Source organism: Budorcas taxicolor, chromosome 17 (assembly GCF_023091745.1).
Source record: "Budorcas taxicolor isolate Tak-1 chromosome 17, Takin1.1, whole genome shotgun sequence".
NCBI lineage: Eukaryota > Metazoa > Chordata > Mammalia > Artiodactyla > Bovidae > Budorcas > Budorcas taxicolor.
In genome coordinates this window covers 30,231,573-30,248,184 of record NC_068926.1, presented here as the reverse complement: position 1 = coordinate 30,248,184, position 16,612 = coordinate 30,231,573, and the positions used below count along the sequence as shown (strand labels likewise).

Genomic DNA, 16,612 nt, shown 5'->3' with positions numbered 1-16,612 from the left:
TTAGGAAGCCTGCAATGCGGGAGACCCAGGTTCAATCCCTGGGTTGAGAAGATCTCCTGGAGAAGGAAATGGCACCCCACTCCAGTACTCTTGCCTGGAGAATCCCACAGGCGGAGGAGCCTGGTAGGCTACAGTCCATGGGGTCGCAAAGGGTTGGACACGACTGAGCGACTTCACTTTCACTTCTTTCACTTTAGGAAAAATAAAAGTAGTATAAAAGAACAAACACTGTCTACTGAAATGATTTATAAACTTACCTTTTAAGGCTAACATTTGTTTTGTACTTGCTATTTTCCAGACACTACATTAGGTGCTTTACATATATTATTTCCTATGTTCACAAATTTCTATGATTGGTGAAGTGAAGTGAAGTCGCTCAGTCGTGTCCGACTCTGCGACCCCGTGGACAGTAGCCTACCAGGCTCCACCGTCCATGGAATTTTCTAGGCAAGAATACTGCAGTGGGCTGCCATTTCCTTCTCCAGGGGATCTTCCCAACTCAGGATCGAACCTGTGTCTCCTGCATTGCAGACAGACACTTTACCGTCTGAGCCACTAGGGAAACCCCCTCTATGAGATGTTTATCTCATTATAAGATCTTATTCTGTATATGGATCTCCTTATTCTTTTAACCAACTACACAGCATTCCATTTATTAAAAGTGCCATAAATTATTTACTCAGTCCACATTTGACAGGTCATTTACAATTGAATCAGATTCGAAGCCCGATTTGGCCGACTCCACTGTATTAATTTCCATGTCACCACAATGTCACTGCTCCAACTAGTGTCCAAAATGCAGCATTACTTTTAATATCCCCGCAATTGTAAATGACCTGTCAAATGTGGACTGAGTAAATAATTTATGGCACTTTTAATAAATGGAATGCTGTGTAGTTGCTTAAAAGAATAAGGAGATCCATATACAGAATAAGATCTTATAATGAGGTTAACATCTATTCGTGTTGACATAGAAAGTCATGGTATATTAAAGGGAAAAAAATCCAAAATGTATAAAAAAGTTTACATACTTGAGATATTATTCATATTTTTTAAAAGGCATGAGGGTGGATATATTTGAGAAGGCCTAACAAAAGTCATGAAGGGTACAAATGAAGTACACTATGAAGTGGTTAACTACAGTATGATGGGCTAAGGGGATCCTTCCTTTTCTGCTATATACATTTCAAATTATTTGACTTTGCTTACAACTATCATGTACTGTTTTTGTAACTAACATGCATTTATTCCTGATTTTGAAAATGTGAAAATATAACTTTATAGATTAAAAAATCCAGAAATTACTAAAATGTTTATTATTATAGTTTAAAAGGAGTGATAATGAACTTTTGTCTTTGCTTTATTTAAAGAAAAATGCTAATTTCTACCTTGAAAATGTAAAACCATCAGTTTAATTTTTATAAAAAGGAAGATACTGTTTTTCATTCTGTTGCCATTTAAATAACTGCTTCCCAGGTGGTGCTTGTGGTAAAAAACCTGCCTGCCAATGCAGGAGACATAAGAGATGCAGGTTTAGTCCCTGGACCGGAAAGATCCCCTGGAGGAGGACTTGGCAACCCACTCCAGTATTCTTGCCTGGAGAATCCTATGGACAGAGGAGACTGATGGGCTACAGTCTATACAATCGCAGTCGGACATGACTCAAGCGACTTAAGCATGCATGCACCAAAAAGGAAAGTCAGAAGTAAAATCTGAAATAACCTAAATGTACAATCATAGGAAAATGACTGAGTAAATGATGGTACATAAGATGGAATATGTCTCCATTAAAAGATAATTCCTTAAAATTAAATGTTATGGGAGAATATTTACAGCATAATTTTAAAAAACAGATTACAAAATAGTATCAAAGATACAGTCCTATTTTTGTGTTAGGCCCACACACCCATGCACAAACACATGGATAAAGACTCGAAGTGGAAGTATATTTCACCAAACTGTAGTACTTGTCTCTTTGATACTTTTCCCCACTTTGCTTCTATACTTTTTCTAAGTTTTAAATAATGAATATGGAAATTCTTATAAGAACAAATTTAAAATAACAAAACTGCTGCATACTTTTCAGACTACTGTGTCTTCACCTCTTGATAACTGTCCCTAGGACCACGTGAAATTAAGTCTAGATCCAAATTTGGCCATCAATTTTGGTTGGCTAACTGTTGCCTAGTTTAACAATGAGTTTCTGAAAAGTATCCTTCAGATAATTTTTTCTATGAAAATAACTTAGAGCTCATAATCTGAGTTCAACTTAAAGTACTTTCTGTTAAATTTCAGCTTACAATTTTGTAAGTACTTTATGAAAGCGGTGGGGTTTTAAATTTAAAATGCTGAGTATGATAAAAATCCCCTAAATCAGCTTGTGTAAAAATGGAGACTGGTTGGAAAAAAAAAAAATGTGAGTGCTTGCAAGTATACATACACCTCATACAACTGCAACGTCAGAATAACGGACTCACCTGAGGGTTTGGTCCCAGAATTTTTGAATATAATGTATAAGACATAACATTGCAGGATGGATAGCCTATTCCAATTAGCACAGCTGATATGAGGAACTGGGCCAGATGGATCATGGGGGTATACAGGCACCACGCTTGTTCAACTGGGCAACCAGTTGGTTCTTCACTGTGATCTTCTCTCGGAGACTTCCAAAGAGTAATAATTATTTCTCCAAATGTGGTATTAGGGATTGAGTTATTATGTAAATCTATGAAAACAAAATTAGTACAGTGTATTACTTCTTAATTTTAGATGAATAACAGGGGCTAACATTATAGAATTATGAATGGCTATACCTTCCCACTGTATTTTGGGAAACTGATTTCCCCAAGGTAACAAGACAAAGAAGCCAACCCATATAATGATGAGTCCTCCCAGTAGAAGAGCACGCTCACCAATCCTGTTAAAGAACAGAAACTCTAATTTAAAAATGAAACAGTGTATTATAACATATAGTTCCATTACCTTTACCATTTTAAAAACTATAAACAAATAATATTTTGATACTTAAAGTGATATATTAATTAAAACAAATACAAACTATAATTTCCCACTAAGAGGAACTAGGACTCCTCTGAAAACTGGCTGATTTCAAGTCTGGGACCAGAAGTATTAAGATGAGCCTTGACATCTTACCATACCAGAAAGAATAGAAATTATCAGTGACTACTGGTCATAAAAGGATTCCCTGGCTGTCCAGTGGTTAGAGCTCTGCCTTTCTGCTGCAGGGGCACGGGTCTGAACCCTGGCTGGGGAACTAAGATCCCACATGCTGTGCAGTGCAGCCAAAAATAAGGGCTCAGAGTCAGTTTGAGGAAGCTGGCCAAAAACATGACCTGAATACCAAAGAGAATAGTAGGGACAGTGACGTGAAACACATAAAAATGTTATAATCTATAAATACATACTATATTAAAATAGAATATTCTTGGTAACTTAAGAGGATGTTATGGAATCCACTAGTTATTTTAAAAATCAATTAATAAAAGCAAAGAATCTCTGTCTCTCCTCTGAAAGCTATGCCAAGATATTTAAGAAACATAAGGGCCTGAATCAAGTGAGTAAGCTATAAAATAATATAAGACAAAACAAATTTTTTTAAAAAATTAAGATAGTGGAGAAAATCTGAATACACACTAGATATTTGATGATATTTAGAAATCACTGTTAATTTTTTTAGCTGTGATAATGTTGTCAACTTTTAGAGATACATACTGAAATATTTATGGAAGACATGAAATGATGTCTAACATCAGCTTCAAAATGATCCAGGTGTGGAGGATAGGGAGTGGTATAGATGAATCAAGATTATCCAAGGTTATAACTGTTGAAGCTGGATAAAAGATGTTAGACATTCAGGACATGATTCTCTCTACATCTTTGCTTATGTTAGAAATTCTCCATAATAAAATGTGAAACACACAAACAAGACCAAAGGCTCCTGAAACAAAAGAAACCCAACACTTCCCATCACCCTCAGAATACCTACAAGGTTTCATATCTTTCCAACCTGATCTCCCCTCATTTGCCATTTCTCTCATTCTGCTCTAGCCAAAACGGCCTTCCTGCTTGTTCCTTATTCATATGAAGGTCAGTCTTCTGAGGCAAGAGTTCAGGCCCCTGAAATGGCTATTCTCTGATTTCACTGAAGTCTCAACCCGGATGTAACTTCAAACTGAACTGCTTTCCTTGAGAAGCCAATCAAAACACTACCCATGCCACTTTTCATTCTCTTCCTGTGCTCTATTCTTTATACTACTTATTATGACCTGATTTCATACTTGTGTTTACTGGCTTTCCATAGAATACAAGCTCTTGGAAGGTATGAAATTGGATAACCTATAAGAATATCAGCAGGACACTCTATCTTTGTAGCAAGATGTAATACATCTACTATTATTTAACTGAATATGAATTGATGTCTATGTCTATATCTATATATTGGCCTCTTTCAGTTTAGCTCAGTTCAGTCACTCAGTCGTGTCCAACTCTTTGCGAACCCATGGACTGTAGCACGCCAGGCCTCCCTGTCCATCACCAACTCCCGGAGTTTACTCAGACTTATGTTCACTGAGTCAATGATGCCATCCAACCATCTCATCCTCTGTCGTCCCCTTCTTCTCCTGCCCTCAATCTTTCCCAGCATCAGGGTCTTTTCAAATGAGTCAGCTCTTCACATTAGGTGGCTAAAGAATTGGAGTTTCAGCTTCAACATCAGTCCTTCCAAAGAACACCCAGGACTGATCTCCTTTAGGATGGACTGGTTGGATCTCCTTGCAGTCCAAGGGACTCTCAAGAGTCTTTTCCAACACCACAGTTCAAAAGCATCAATTCTTTGGCTCTCAGGCTTTCTTTATAGGCCAACTTTCACATCCACACATGATTACTGGAAAAACCATAGCCTTGACTAGACGGACCTTTGTTGGCAAAGTAGTATCTCTGCTTTTTAATATGCTGTCATAACTTTTCTTCCAAGAAAGTAAGCATCTTTTAATTTCATGGCTGCAGTCACCATTCTGTCTATCAGATCTAGTCCCTTAAATCTATTTCTTACTTCCACTGTATAATTTGGCCTCTTTCTTGGCTCTATAAAGACAACAATCTTCATAGTATTCCCCATAGCATCCAACCCTATGCACTGACTCAGTATTTGTCAAATGATCTTAGAACTGTATTAAAGTTATATTGTTAAAGTATTCAGGAATAATTAAATTGTTAAAACTGAATTCATCAACTAACATACCACCACAGACGATATGAACTAAATTTTATACAAGAATTTCCTTACAGTTTACTTTTGCAAAATGCTTCTTTAAAAAAGTGTCTATGATCCATAGAGAACAGACTTATGGACAGAGTGGGGGAAGGAGAGGGTGGGACAGTGAACTGAGAGAGTGGCAGGGAAACATATACATTACTATATGTAAAACAGATAGCTAATGGGAAGTTGCTTTATAGCACAGGGAGCTCAACCTGGTGCTCTGTGACAACCTAGAGGGGTGGGATGGGGTGGAGTCGGGAGGGAGGTTCAAGAGTGAGGAAACATGTAAACCTGTGCCTATTTCCTGTTGATATGTGGCAGAAACCAACACAACACTGTAATGCAATTATCCTTCAATTAAAAATAAATTTTAAAAATAAAAAAACTAAAAAAGTGTTCTATGATCAAAGTTGCAATTAACTTTGAGAAATGCTACATTCTCTATTTGCCATGATGATATAGTATATATACTGAAGATTTAGAAGTTTTAGAGTAAAGGAGTTTGATTATTTTAACCAGAATTTCCCAGACTTAACCATTAATCTTTCTTGTTGTATAACATATATTACCACATAGAAGAACAATATTTTATGAAATACACTTACAGAGATACTTTAAATAAAATATACAAAAGAAACATTAGAAGACAATTATTCACTTTGTATGATATTCTTGCTTTACCAAAAAATCTTCTACATGGTATAGAAATATGCTTCTTTAATAAATTTTAAATGTTTGCAAACGTCCAAGGACTAAAACTCACAATAAGAAAAAAGATTCACATTATTTTACTGATACATTCACTTACATCATTAGCTCTATTTCATGTTTCATTAAAAAAAAAAACAGGTGTGAAATAAAAAAAAAGACACATAACTTACTTTTTGGAAAGTAGTTTTATCCCCATGAAAATAATAACTGCCTCAACTCCAAGAGCAGCAAGTATTATTCCATCATATAATACAGCTTGTTCTCTGGTCCAGGCATACATATCCATTGTTAATGGAGTCACAATGCTAACAGAAACAAAAAATAACTCATTCTCATTTTATTTAAACCTTAGTCATGGTTAAAGTTGAAATAGTAAGCTTTATTAGATACCAACACATTTAAGAATTTGTATCACTTTTATCAATGACATCAGATCTATATAAACAAAAATTTTAACACATTTTAAGGACATTTTATTGTAACATAATATCACAGTAACACAGGCTACTAAGTTTGGCTGTCTGCATTTTTATTTTTTAATAGTTATTATAATTATATAAGTAACATATCCACACTGCAAAAAGTCTGAAAAACAGGAAAAGAAAACAAACTATAATTCCTACCATTCTAATATAAGAAGTCATGGTTGCATTTTGGTTTAAATTGGTCTCTTTTCAATGAAATAATATTACTATGGTTAAGTTATGAGAAACTTATGGGATTGCTTTTTCTCTTCCTCGGTCTCTTTTATACTTAACTTTGAATGCACATATTTTTCTCCCTACATCTAAGGCTACTCTTCCTTTATATGACTATCCGTCTCCTTCCTTGACAATCTTCTTTTCTGACTTTCTATCTCCTTCTGTTAATTGGCTACAAAAAGAATTTTAAAATATTTTAAAATAGTCATTCTTTAAAAAAAATCACTTTTTTTTTTCAAAAAAATAAAGTTTATTTGAGAACAAGAGTGAAAGCTTCTGCAAACATTTGACAAGGTAGACATGTCTTGATAATAGCAGCCATCCATATTTCAGCTCTACCAAAATTACCACAAATGGGACATATTTTTTCTAACAAAGATATTGATGTACGTAAAGGGCTATGACTAAACAGAGTCAAAGGAAAGTTGAGGCCCCATAGCTTATCCCTTAGACTGACACGTGATATAGGACTTAAACAATCCAGTCTCCTAATGCAGTGGCTCTCAACTTGGCTTCTTATCAGAATGCCAGGGACTCTTGGCAAGAATATCTCCACTATTAGACTATACCCAAGTAAGAGTCTGGGTGGGGTGGGTAGGACCCAGGCACTGGTGTTTATTTAAGCATCCCAGGTGATTCCAATATGCAGCCAAGGTGAGTGGCCACTGCTCCAGAGGGAGGTAATAACCATCAGCAGGTTCCTCAACCCATCCACTCCATTAGGAAGGGGCATCTGCTGGTGTCGTGGCCTCTCGGTGAACCTGTTATTTACTCTGCTATAGAACTCCAGGAGTTACCTGTTTTGGGCAGATTTAGAGTATTTCCATTTGTCTTGGTGATTTTTACAGCAATATTTAACCAGGCAAATAACATCAGAAAGAGAAAAGTTGGAAAAAGAGAAATTTCCATAAAGCATGATATGAGTAAATAAGTGAAAAAAAAAAATCTCAGAAAAAAATCACTTTTTTGGCAACATGGTATGTGGGATTTTAGTTCCCTGACCAGGGTTTGAACCAGCATCCTCTGCATTGGAAGCATGGCATCTTAATCACTGGACCACCAGTAAAGTCCCAGCACATCACCATTTTTTTAACATCATCATTTTTATTTTAAAATCAGATGAGCTGCTTTAGAAAACAGTTCAGTGGTTTTTCAATAAGCTAAACACAGAATTATCATATTATCCAGCCGAAAGCAGGGACTCAGATACTCATATTCATAGGATACTTATGTTCATAGGAGCACTATCTACAATAGGCAAAAGGTGGAAATGACCCAAATTTCCACTGACAGATGAATGGATAAACAAAACTGATATATACATACAGTGGAATATTATTCAGTTATTAAAAGTATAAAATTCTGACACATGCTACAACATGGAAGGACCTTGAAAACATCATGCCAAGTGAAACATGCAAGATACAAAACGATAAAGATTGCATGATTCCACTTATATGAAGTACCCAGACTAGGCAAATTCATGCAGAAAGAAAGTAGAATAGAGGCAACCAGGGGCGGGGTGAGAAGGAATGGGGACTTACTGATTAATGGATGTAGTCATGCTTCTGTTTGGGATGATAAAAAGGTTCCGGGGATGGGTGTGGTGATGGTTGCACAACACTGTGAATGTATTTAATATCACTGAATTGTACAATTAAAAATAATTAAAACAGGGACATGCCTGGTGGTAGAGAATTCACCTGCCAATGCAGCGTTTGGGTTTGATTGTCCTGGTCCAGAAAGATTCCACATGCTGTGTGGCAACTAGGTCTGGGCACCATAGCTACTGAAGGGCCGGCACCTTAGAGCCTGTGCTCCACAACTACAGAAGTCACCACAATGAGAAGCCTACGCATCACAACCAGGGAGTGGCTCTTGCTCACTGTGACTAGAGAAAGCCTGCACAGGAACAAAGACTCATTGCAGCCAAAAATAAAAAGTAAAATGGTATACCTTAAACAACAAGTACAATATTATATACAAATTTGATCTCAATTTAAAAAGAAAAAATATGGCAGAAAAGTTCTAAGAATCACAGCAGACTAAAAGTTTAATACATGTCCAGTAACATGTGGCTTCCCTGGTAGCTCAGTGGTAAAGAATCTGCCTGCCAATGCAGGAGATCCAAGTTCAATCCCTGGGTTGGGAAAATCCTCCAGAGAAGGAAATGGCAACCCATTTCAATATTCATACCTGGGAAATCCCATGGACAGAAGAACCTGGAGGGCTATACAGTCCATAGGGCCACAACAGAGTTGGACATAACCAAGCGACCAAACAACAACCACCACCATTAACATGGCTCAACATGGATTAATGGGAAATAAATATACAAGAGAATAAATTAAATCCTTAAAATTGAAAAAAAAAAGTTTTATTGATGCTTTCAAACTGCGGTACTGGAGAAGACTCTTGAGAGTCCCTTGGACAGCAAGTAGATCAAACTAGTCAATCCTAAAGGAAATCAACCGGAATATGCATTAGAAGGACTGATGTTGAAGCTGAAGCTCTCATACTTTGGCTACCCGATGCAAAAAGCCAACTCACTGGAAAAGACCCCGATGCTGGGAAAGATTGAGGGCAGGAGGAGAAGAGAGAAACAGTATGAGATGGTTGGATGGCATCATTGACTCAATCAATGGACATGAGTTTGAGCAAACTCTGAGAGATAGTGAAGGACAGGGAAGCCTGGCATGCTGAAGTCTGTGGAGCCGCAGAGAGATGACTGGTGACTGAACAACAATATTTACCATAATAAAATAAATGCCCACAAAATGAGATGAGGTAAAACTTTCATATATCTCAATAATTTTTTAAAAATCAAGTAGATCTGGCATAAAATATACCAGCATAAAAATGTTACAATATATTGGTAAGTGAATATACCAAGCTGTCAAATGATACTATCACATATTCTATGTTGGCTTAATGGACACACACACACACACACACACACACACACACACACACAAACCTCATTACTTACAGTTGTATAGAAAAAATTGATAGGGAAATAAAACACACACTGATGTATTAGCAGTGGCTACCTCCAGGGAATGTAGTGGATATGGAAATACAGTTGCAGTGTTTGGAATATTTTTAACAAGAATGTATTATTTTAATAATATAATGGAAAAGTATTTTAAAAATAAAGCCAAATGATAACTTGTGTAGGTCAATAAAGCCTACACAAGGCAGATATACTAGTTTTTTTGCAGGATTAGGGCTGAAATAGAGTTAAAATTTCTAGACGGAATCCAATATACATAAGTTGGGAGCTACATAGCTTAAAGTAAATTAATACACAGTTTTATAACTATATTTATCATAAAACTCAAAGGAAAGGAAGAAGAGTGAAACAGACTCACTATAAGGCAGTAAGTTTATCAGCAGAGAATTAACAACATTCAAATTAAAAGGCAAATAATTTATACTTGCTTTTTTTACATCATAAGAAAAATGCCTTACATAAGGTTTTTGAGAATACCTATAAGCCTGATTAATATTGCATAAAGAAATATGGGTTATTTATACAATCTGATTTAGATGAAAATAGAAAAAAACATACGTTTCAAAAAGGGCAAAGATAAACAGAATCACAAAAAACAGAACATTGGTGGCCACCACAGCAACTTGATCAATATTTCCTTGGGGGACTTGGACTTCATCTGTACTTGCTACAGTAAACAAAAGAAAAATTATATTACTTACATATTTAATTTTCTCATGACACTAAAATAATGTAAAAATTATACATAGCAAATTCAATGACTAAACATTTAAAATGATTTTTAGGCTTCAAAATAGTTTAAAAGTAACAGAATTTTTACATGATAGAAATAATTTTTAAATGGCATTGAAAATTAAAGTGAATTTTCTTTCCAGGACATACATTTCAATTCTGTTATCCACAATAAATACTCAGATTTTCTATTTGGCATCTCTCAAATGTCCACAGAATTCTATAAAATCATCTCATGCAAAGTACATTTCAGTTGCAATTTTTTTTCTACCTTACTGAAATTTTAAATTTACAAGGATTTCACGAAGACTCGAAGTTTACTAAATCAGTTCTCAGTTCTATGATTCACTTCAATGGATACATACTCTAAATTTCAGTGAATTAGTATTAGTAAATAGTGTTGCATTTTTTACCAGAATTTTAAAAGTCCTCACATTACCATTTATATTTTTTGCAAAGAACTACCAAGATTTGATGGCAGTTTCATAAATTAGGAAGGCAAATGAGTTCAGATATTCACTGACCTTGAACTATGAAGTTAAGCAACAAACTCAATATAAGCTGTATCTGATGTAATTGAAAAATATGAAGTTACATACATGCATTTATATACGTCCATCATGCTTTTTTAATAATTTACCTACTTAGAGTAAACTAGGTAAATAATACAAGAATGTATTTACTTATGCTATCTTTAAGTGTATGCACAGCAGAAGTAGGAGCAGGGGGTGACTTTCCTAAGACATAGCAAATTTCTATTTTTTTTTCATAGTAGTGCCTGCCTTTCTATCTCAGGATTCCTGAGAATGAGTTTCTTTTCCAATAACCATCTGTTATACTTGTGGGCAATTAGGCACCTTGAACACTCAACACAGGGTTATAACCTCCCTTTTACACAAACAAAACCAGTCATCTTGGCCAAGTTCCTTTTCTGGGGTAGATTCTGGTCCCTGTGGGCCTTAAATTATTTGGATAGACCTCCCTGATTCTCAACTGCGACCTAAGCCAGTCTTTAATCCTTTGAATCAAATACCAACATTGCCCCAAATTAGACTATAGTTTACTTATGGGTGGTTAGTTTTCCACAGCCTCCAACCAGTGCTAGCTTTAGTGGGGAGACTCGGAAATGATGCATCCTAAACTGCAGGAATTAACTAGGTATCATAATTATAAGAATTTTAAGAAAACACTACACTAACATATTGATTAAAAAACTGTGTAACTGGAAATTAAACCTGATCCCATGATAACACCTTTAATAAGAGGAACAATCCTGATAGATTTCATCTAAGCATTTACTGAAATTTAAAACTGATCTTTGTTTTATAAAAATTATTTTGAAGGTCATAGAAATCTTATGAAATATAATAGATCACTCCTTTTAAAACTCTCATTTGTGTTTCAGATCAGTGCTGTCCAAGAGAACCCTGACGTGATGGAAATGTCCTTTCTCTGTGCTGTCCAATACAGTCGGCCACTAGTCACATATACCCATCAACTGAGCACTTGAAATGTGCTAGTGTGGGATTTCCCCGGCAGGCCAGTGGTCAGGACTCAGTGCTGTCACGGTTGTGGCCTGGGTCCAATCCCTGGTTTAATATCCTGCAAGCCACAGGGCACTGCAAGCAAACAAACACAAACAAAACAAAAATCCGAAATGTGGCTAGTGAGATAGTGAAAACAAGGAATTTCTTTTTCTTTAAGATTACTCTTCATTATTTTGGCCTCACTGTGCGGCTTGAGAAATCTTAGTTCCCTGACAAGAATCAAACCCAGGACCCTGGCAGTGAGAGCGCCAAGTCCCAACTACCGGACTGCCAGGGAATTTCCAGGAATTTCTTAAATGCAACTAAGTTTAAACAGTCAAGTTTGACCAGTGACTACCACACTAGACAGTGTAGCTGTAGGTCTTTGCTACTCAAAGTGTGGTTCCAAGATCAGCAGCATCAGCTCACGTGGTAGCTTGTTATAAATGTAGATTCTCCCTACTTAGGCCTCACCCTAGGCCTACTGAAACAGTCTGTATTTTAATACGGTTCCCAGGTGCTTTCTAAGCATATTAAAGTCAATAAAGCAAGGATCTATATATGGTTATCTCCTTCAACTTGTGAAAGATTTTGCTTCTTGTGTATCTTCCCTTTCTCGGCCCCCAACTACATCCTCTTTAACTTGCTCCTTCTCTTTATCTGATAGGTCCTTTAAGTTAGCATCCGCTTTTACACCTGTTCCAAAAAGTAGCTTATTCCTACTGTTGGTACTCCTTCACCATGCGTTCTTTCTTTTGAAAAATTCCAAACATATTCTTATCCATCTATGCCCTACATTCAACAATATTTTGCCACACTTGATCCATCTATCCCTTCCTTTCCTCCTTTCTCTTTTTTGCTATAGTGTTTTTCACTGGATGACTCCCAGATTTCTATGTCTAGGTTTGATTTCTACCAGCAAAATTACAAATGCCTCTGGCATTTTTTAGTTGTTCCTAGAGTAGCACTGTATTTGGCTTGATCTAAACTGAAATCATTTTGTCTTTTCAGCCAATGTCCCTTCTTAAATTCTTTTTCTCTCATTCTTTCAACTATCTGGAATCAAACCCTAGCAGACATCTTCAACAACCTCCTCCATTGTTTAGCATTACCTATCCAGCCTGTCAAGAGTCTTGATTTTCTTTTTTCTTTGAAAGCTCATATCTATCACTTCTCCATTCTCAGTTACTGCTGTAGTTCAGGTCTTCACGTATCTGGATTAGCCTCACTTGGAATCTGACTAACATCATACTTATCCTTTGTTTAAAATTTGCTATAGCTTCTCATCACTCTGCTCTCCACTGAACTACTTTTAACTTTACCTTCCAGTAGTTTTGCTGTGAAAATTAAATAAAATGCCTATCAAAGAACTCAGCAAAATAATTCTGTCTTTTCCAAAGCTTTATAAACTCCTTGAGGGCAAGGACTAAACTGCATTCTTTTTCACGAAGGGACACTCCCCAAGGAGGGTATAACTAGAAGTACTTAAATAATGGTTTATTTAATAAACTATACATACTTACCAGACTGGGTACCTATTTATGGGCCAGAGAAAGATCTATAGGATGAAAATGTGCATTTGTGGAGTATACCGAAAGAATAAAAATGCAAAAGAGAAACCATACTTATACCGATGATTAAGTGAACAAAGAAATACTTGAATCAGAAAGATACATTTGGTAGCAAAACTACTGAATTCATTCCAAAGATCTCAAGGACTTTAGGATATTGGCTCTTGGAAAACAAGATGAAGTAATTTTTAGCAATGGTTTTACCCTGCCAGCTGCCAGCTGTGCACACCAAATCACTGATACAGGTATGCCTTTGTAAAAATAATAAATTAGGTAAATTTCAACTTTGGAAATTCAAATTGGAGACCTTCCCCAATTACCCATTGTGTTGTCCTCAGAAATAAGATTCAAGTAAATGTCAAACAGATAGAATCATGAGAAACACTCTGTAATATTATAGTAATTTAATCAAACAGGTTAATAGTACCTTCTTCAAAATTAATATTTTTACACTGTCGTCCTGTGTCATCCACACGATGTTCTCTTAAAAGAAAAACATAAATATTGTATCCATGAAAGGCTTAGTATAATAGATGAATGGTTTAAATTTATTATTAGCTTTCTATTTTTTCACATTGTGAGTTTCTTTTACTGCCTTCTGAGTAATGAAATTATTATGAGATATAACCAATAAAATTAAAATGATATGTTGCAATTATTACTATATTACTTTATCATATAAAATGGAAAAAGTACTCAGTTAATCTAAGAGCACACAGGAGCTACCTTAATCAATATTTGAAGTTTTCCAATGGTTTTCAACATGAGTTATAAACATCTGTGGACTCTTGGATAAAACACTCCAAAGTAATATATAGTAACAAAACTTCTTTAGTTTTATAAAATTTCTTCTGATATATAAAAGATATGAAATATATGAGGAATTTTTGTATCTAAGGTTGATACTAATCATTAATCTACCTAAAATGTTGCTTTCATGCTATTACCTTACTTAGAAACCTATAATTAGTAAATCAAGACCAAACTTTGAATCTTCAAAGAATTTATAATCTGTTCTTATTCATCATCCATTATTTTAGTTAAGAGCACCACATAAGCATTCGCTTATTAAAAAATATAAGTACAAAAGACATCAAAAACCAAATAAAGACATCACAGAAATAATAATTCTTCAATAATGATAATGCTTATTTAATTTCACAGTCTACAAGAGTAGTTTTATCATTTCTATCTAATTACCTTAATATAGTAAGGATCAGAATAATATTTAAAATTCCCAGGAAGGCACCCAGTAAAACTGGTGCTGTGTACATGTTTATCTGCAGCTTAATGACATCCCACGTCACGCCCTTTTCGCCAATGAGTGCAAAACAAGTCTGAAAAACTTATTAAAACAAAACATGTACATGTGAATTATTACATGGGAGGTACAGGATTAAACAGATATGAAAAACATTTACCACAAAATTAGAAATACTGTATGGAATCTCAACAGGGATTTCAAGAAGCACGAAAATTGGTTCTTGGTGGGGAGAGACAAAAAATTTACTCTTTTTCTGTACAAAACACAGATATGAGTACAGTACAAAAAATATATACAATACAGATGTGTGGTATTAAAATTTCATAGGATGGAATAATTAAGAGAAAAAAGTCTAAAAAGCCTCCTTTGGGAGACAATGGTGTAAAAAATGGGTGAGAAGCACTGACGTATAGACATTCACGAAGGATTACTCCTCACATAACATGTATCTTCTTTTTTAAAAAAAGATCTCTGTGATGGACAGGGAAGCCTGGAGTGCTTTAGTCCATGGGGTTCCAAAGAGTAGGACATGACTGAGCAACTGAACTGACTGAGGATATTTAAATTATACAATTTATTCCATAAATAAATTATTAAACTTTAACCAATCTCATTATAAGAAAATATCACATTTTAATATTGTTAAACATTACTGTGGATAAAGTATTTAAACTATATATTTAATATAATTTTCGATTTGGATCTGTGGCAAAAATTGGATCAGAAAAGTATTTGTTTACTCTCCTGATTTAGATTCTGTATCTGGTTCTGCCATTACTTTACACGTAGTCTTAGAGTGAAAACTAAGTAAAATATTGCACCTAAAGCACTTAGAAGAGTATCTAACGCATAGTAAGCAGTCAATGGGCTTCCCTGGTGGCTCAGTAGTAAAGAATCTGTCTGCTAATGTCCAAAAGAATCGGACATGACTTAGCAACTAAACAGCAACAACAACAAGCAGTGAATAAATGTTTGTGCTTAGTGGTGCGGTTATTACTGGAAAAGTCATCTCATCTTTTTAGGCTTACATCTGCTCATCTTTAATACAAAATTTTTTACTGAATAATCTTTAAAATGCTTTTTAGATGGTCAAAATATTTACTGAGAACCTCAGCCTATCTACCAAGTACTATGCTAGACACTGAGGGGAGAATGGCAAATTTAAAAAGACCCAGACTATGCCCTCTTGTATTTTATAATATATTTTTAAATAAGATTTCTTCTTATATTTTATTCCAGAACACTAAACTGAAATATTAGATTTTGGTGAATGATGAACTAGATTCTCTATTGTTAAAGAGAAGAAATAATGGAGACCAGGGGGGCCTGGGGTGATGATGAAGTAAACTGAGTTGCATTCAAATTTATGCTATTTATAACTGCAATATTAAAACCATGGACAAATTACCTGTCTTTTCAGTCCTGTTATAGGCATAAATGGCAACCCACTCCGGTATTCTTGCCTGGAGAATCTCATGGACCGAGGAATCTGGTAAGCTACAGTCCACAGGTTGCAAAGAGTCGGACATGACTGAGCGACTTCACTTCACTTCATAGGCATAAAAATTAATTTCTCTACTCATTTAGCAGAAAATTAACTGGTCTTACAGAAATATTAAATCTCATTAACACACTTTTATATTCAGCTAAAGTATGAAAGCTTGGAAAGAACAGACTAGTAAATTTTCTTTAAAGGTAAGGACAAAAGGCAAAAGGGTAAAGAACTTGCTGTAACTTTCCTCAAATCCTTCAGTTAAAAGAACTCTGTTTCTCATAAACAGGGGGAAAAAAAAAGCAAACTCTTGCTGAGGTGCCA

General features: G+C 35.3%; 1 protein-coding gene across 1 annotated transcript in view; it reads right to left on the bottom strand.

The window, feature by feature from the left end:
* The window catches only part of MFSD8 (major facilitator superfamily domain containing 8), a 39,896-nt gene that overhangs the window by 332 nt on the left and 22,952 nt on the right, over positions 1-16,612 (bottom strand). Inside the window, exons 6-11 of the mRNA XM_052654924.1 lie at positions 14,733-14,877; positions 13,960-14,015; positions 10,262-10,370; positions 6,160-6,294; positions 2,814-2,917; positions 2,478-2,725 (exon numbers count right to left, since the gene is read on the bottom strand). Coding sequence (XP_052510884.1) covers positions 2,478-2,725; positions 2,814-2,917; positions 6,160-6,294; positions 10,262-10,370; positions 13,960-14,015; positions 14,733-14,877 — 797 coding nt within the window. The remainder of the gene's footprint in view (positions 1-2,477; positions 2,726-2,813; positions 2,918-6,159; positions 6,295-10,261; positions 10,371-13,959; positions 14,016-14,732; positions 14,878-16,612) is intronic.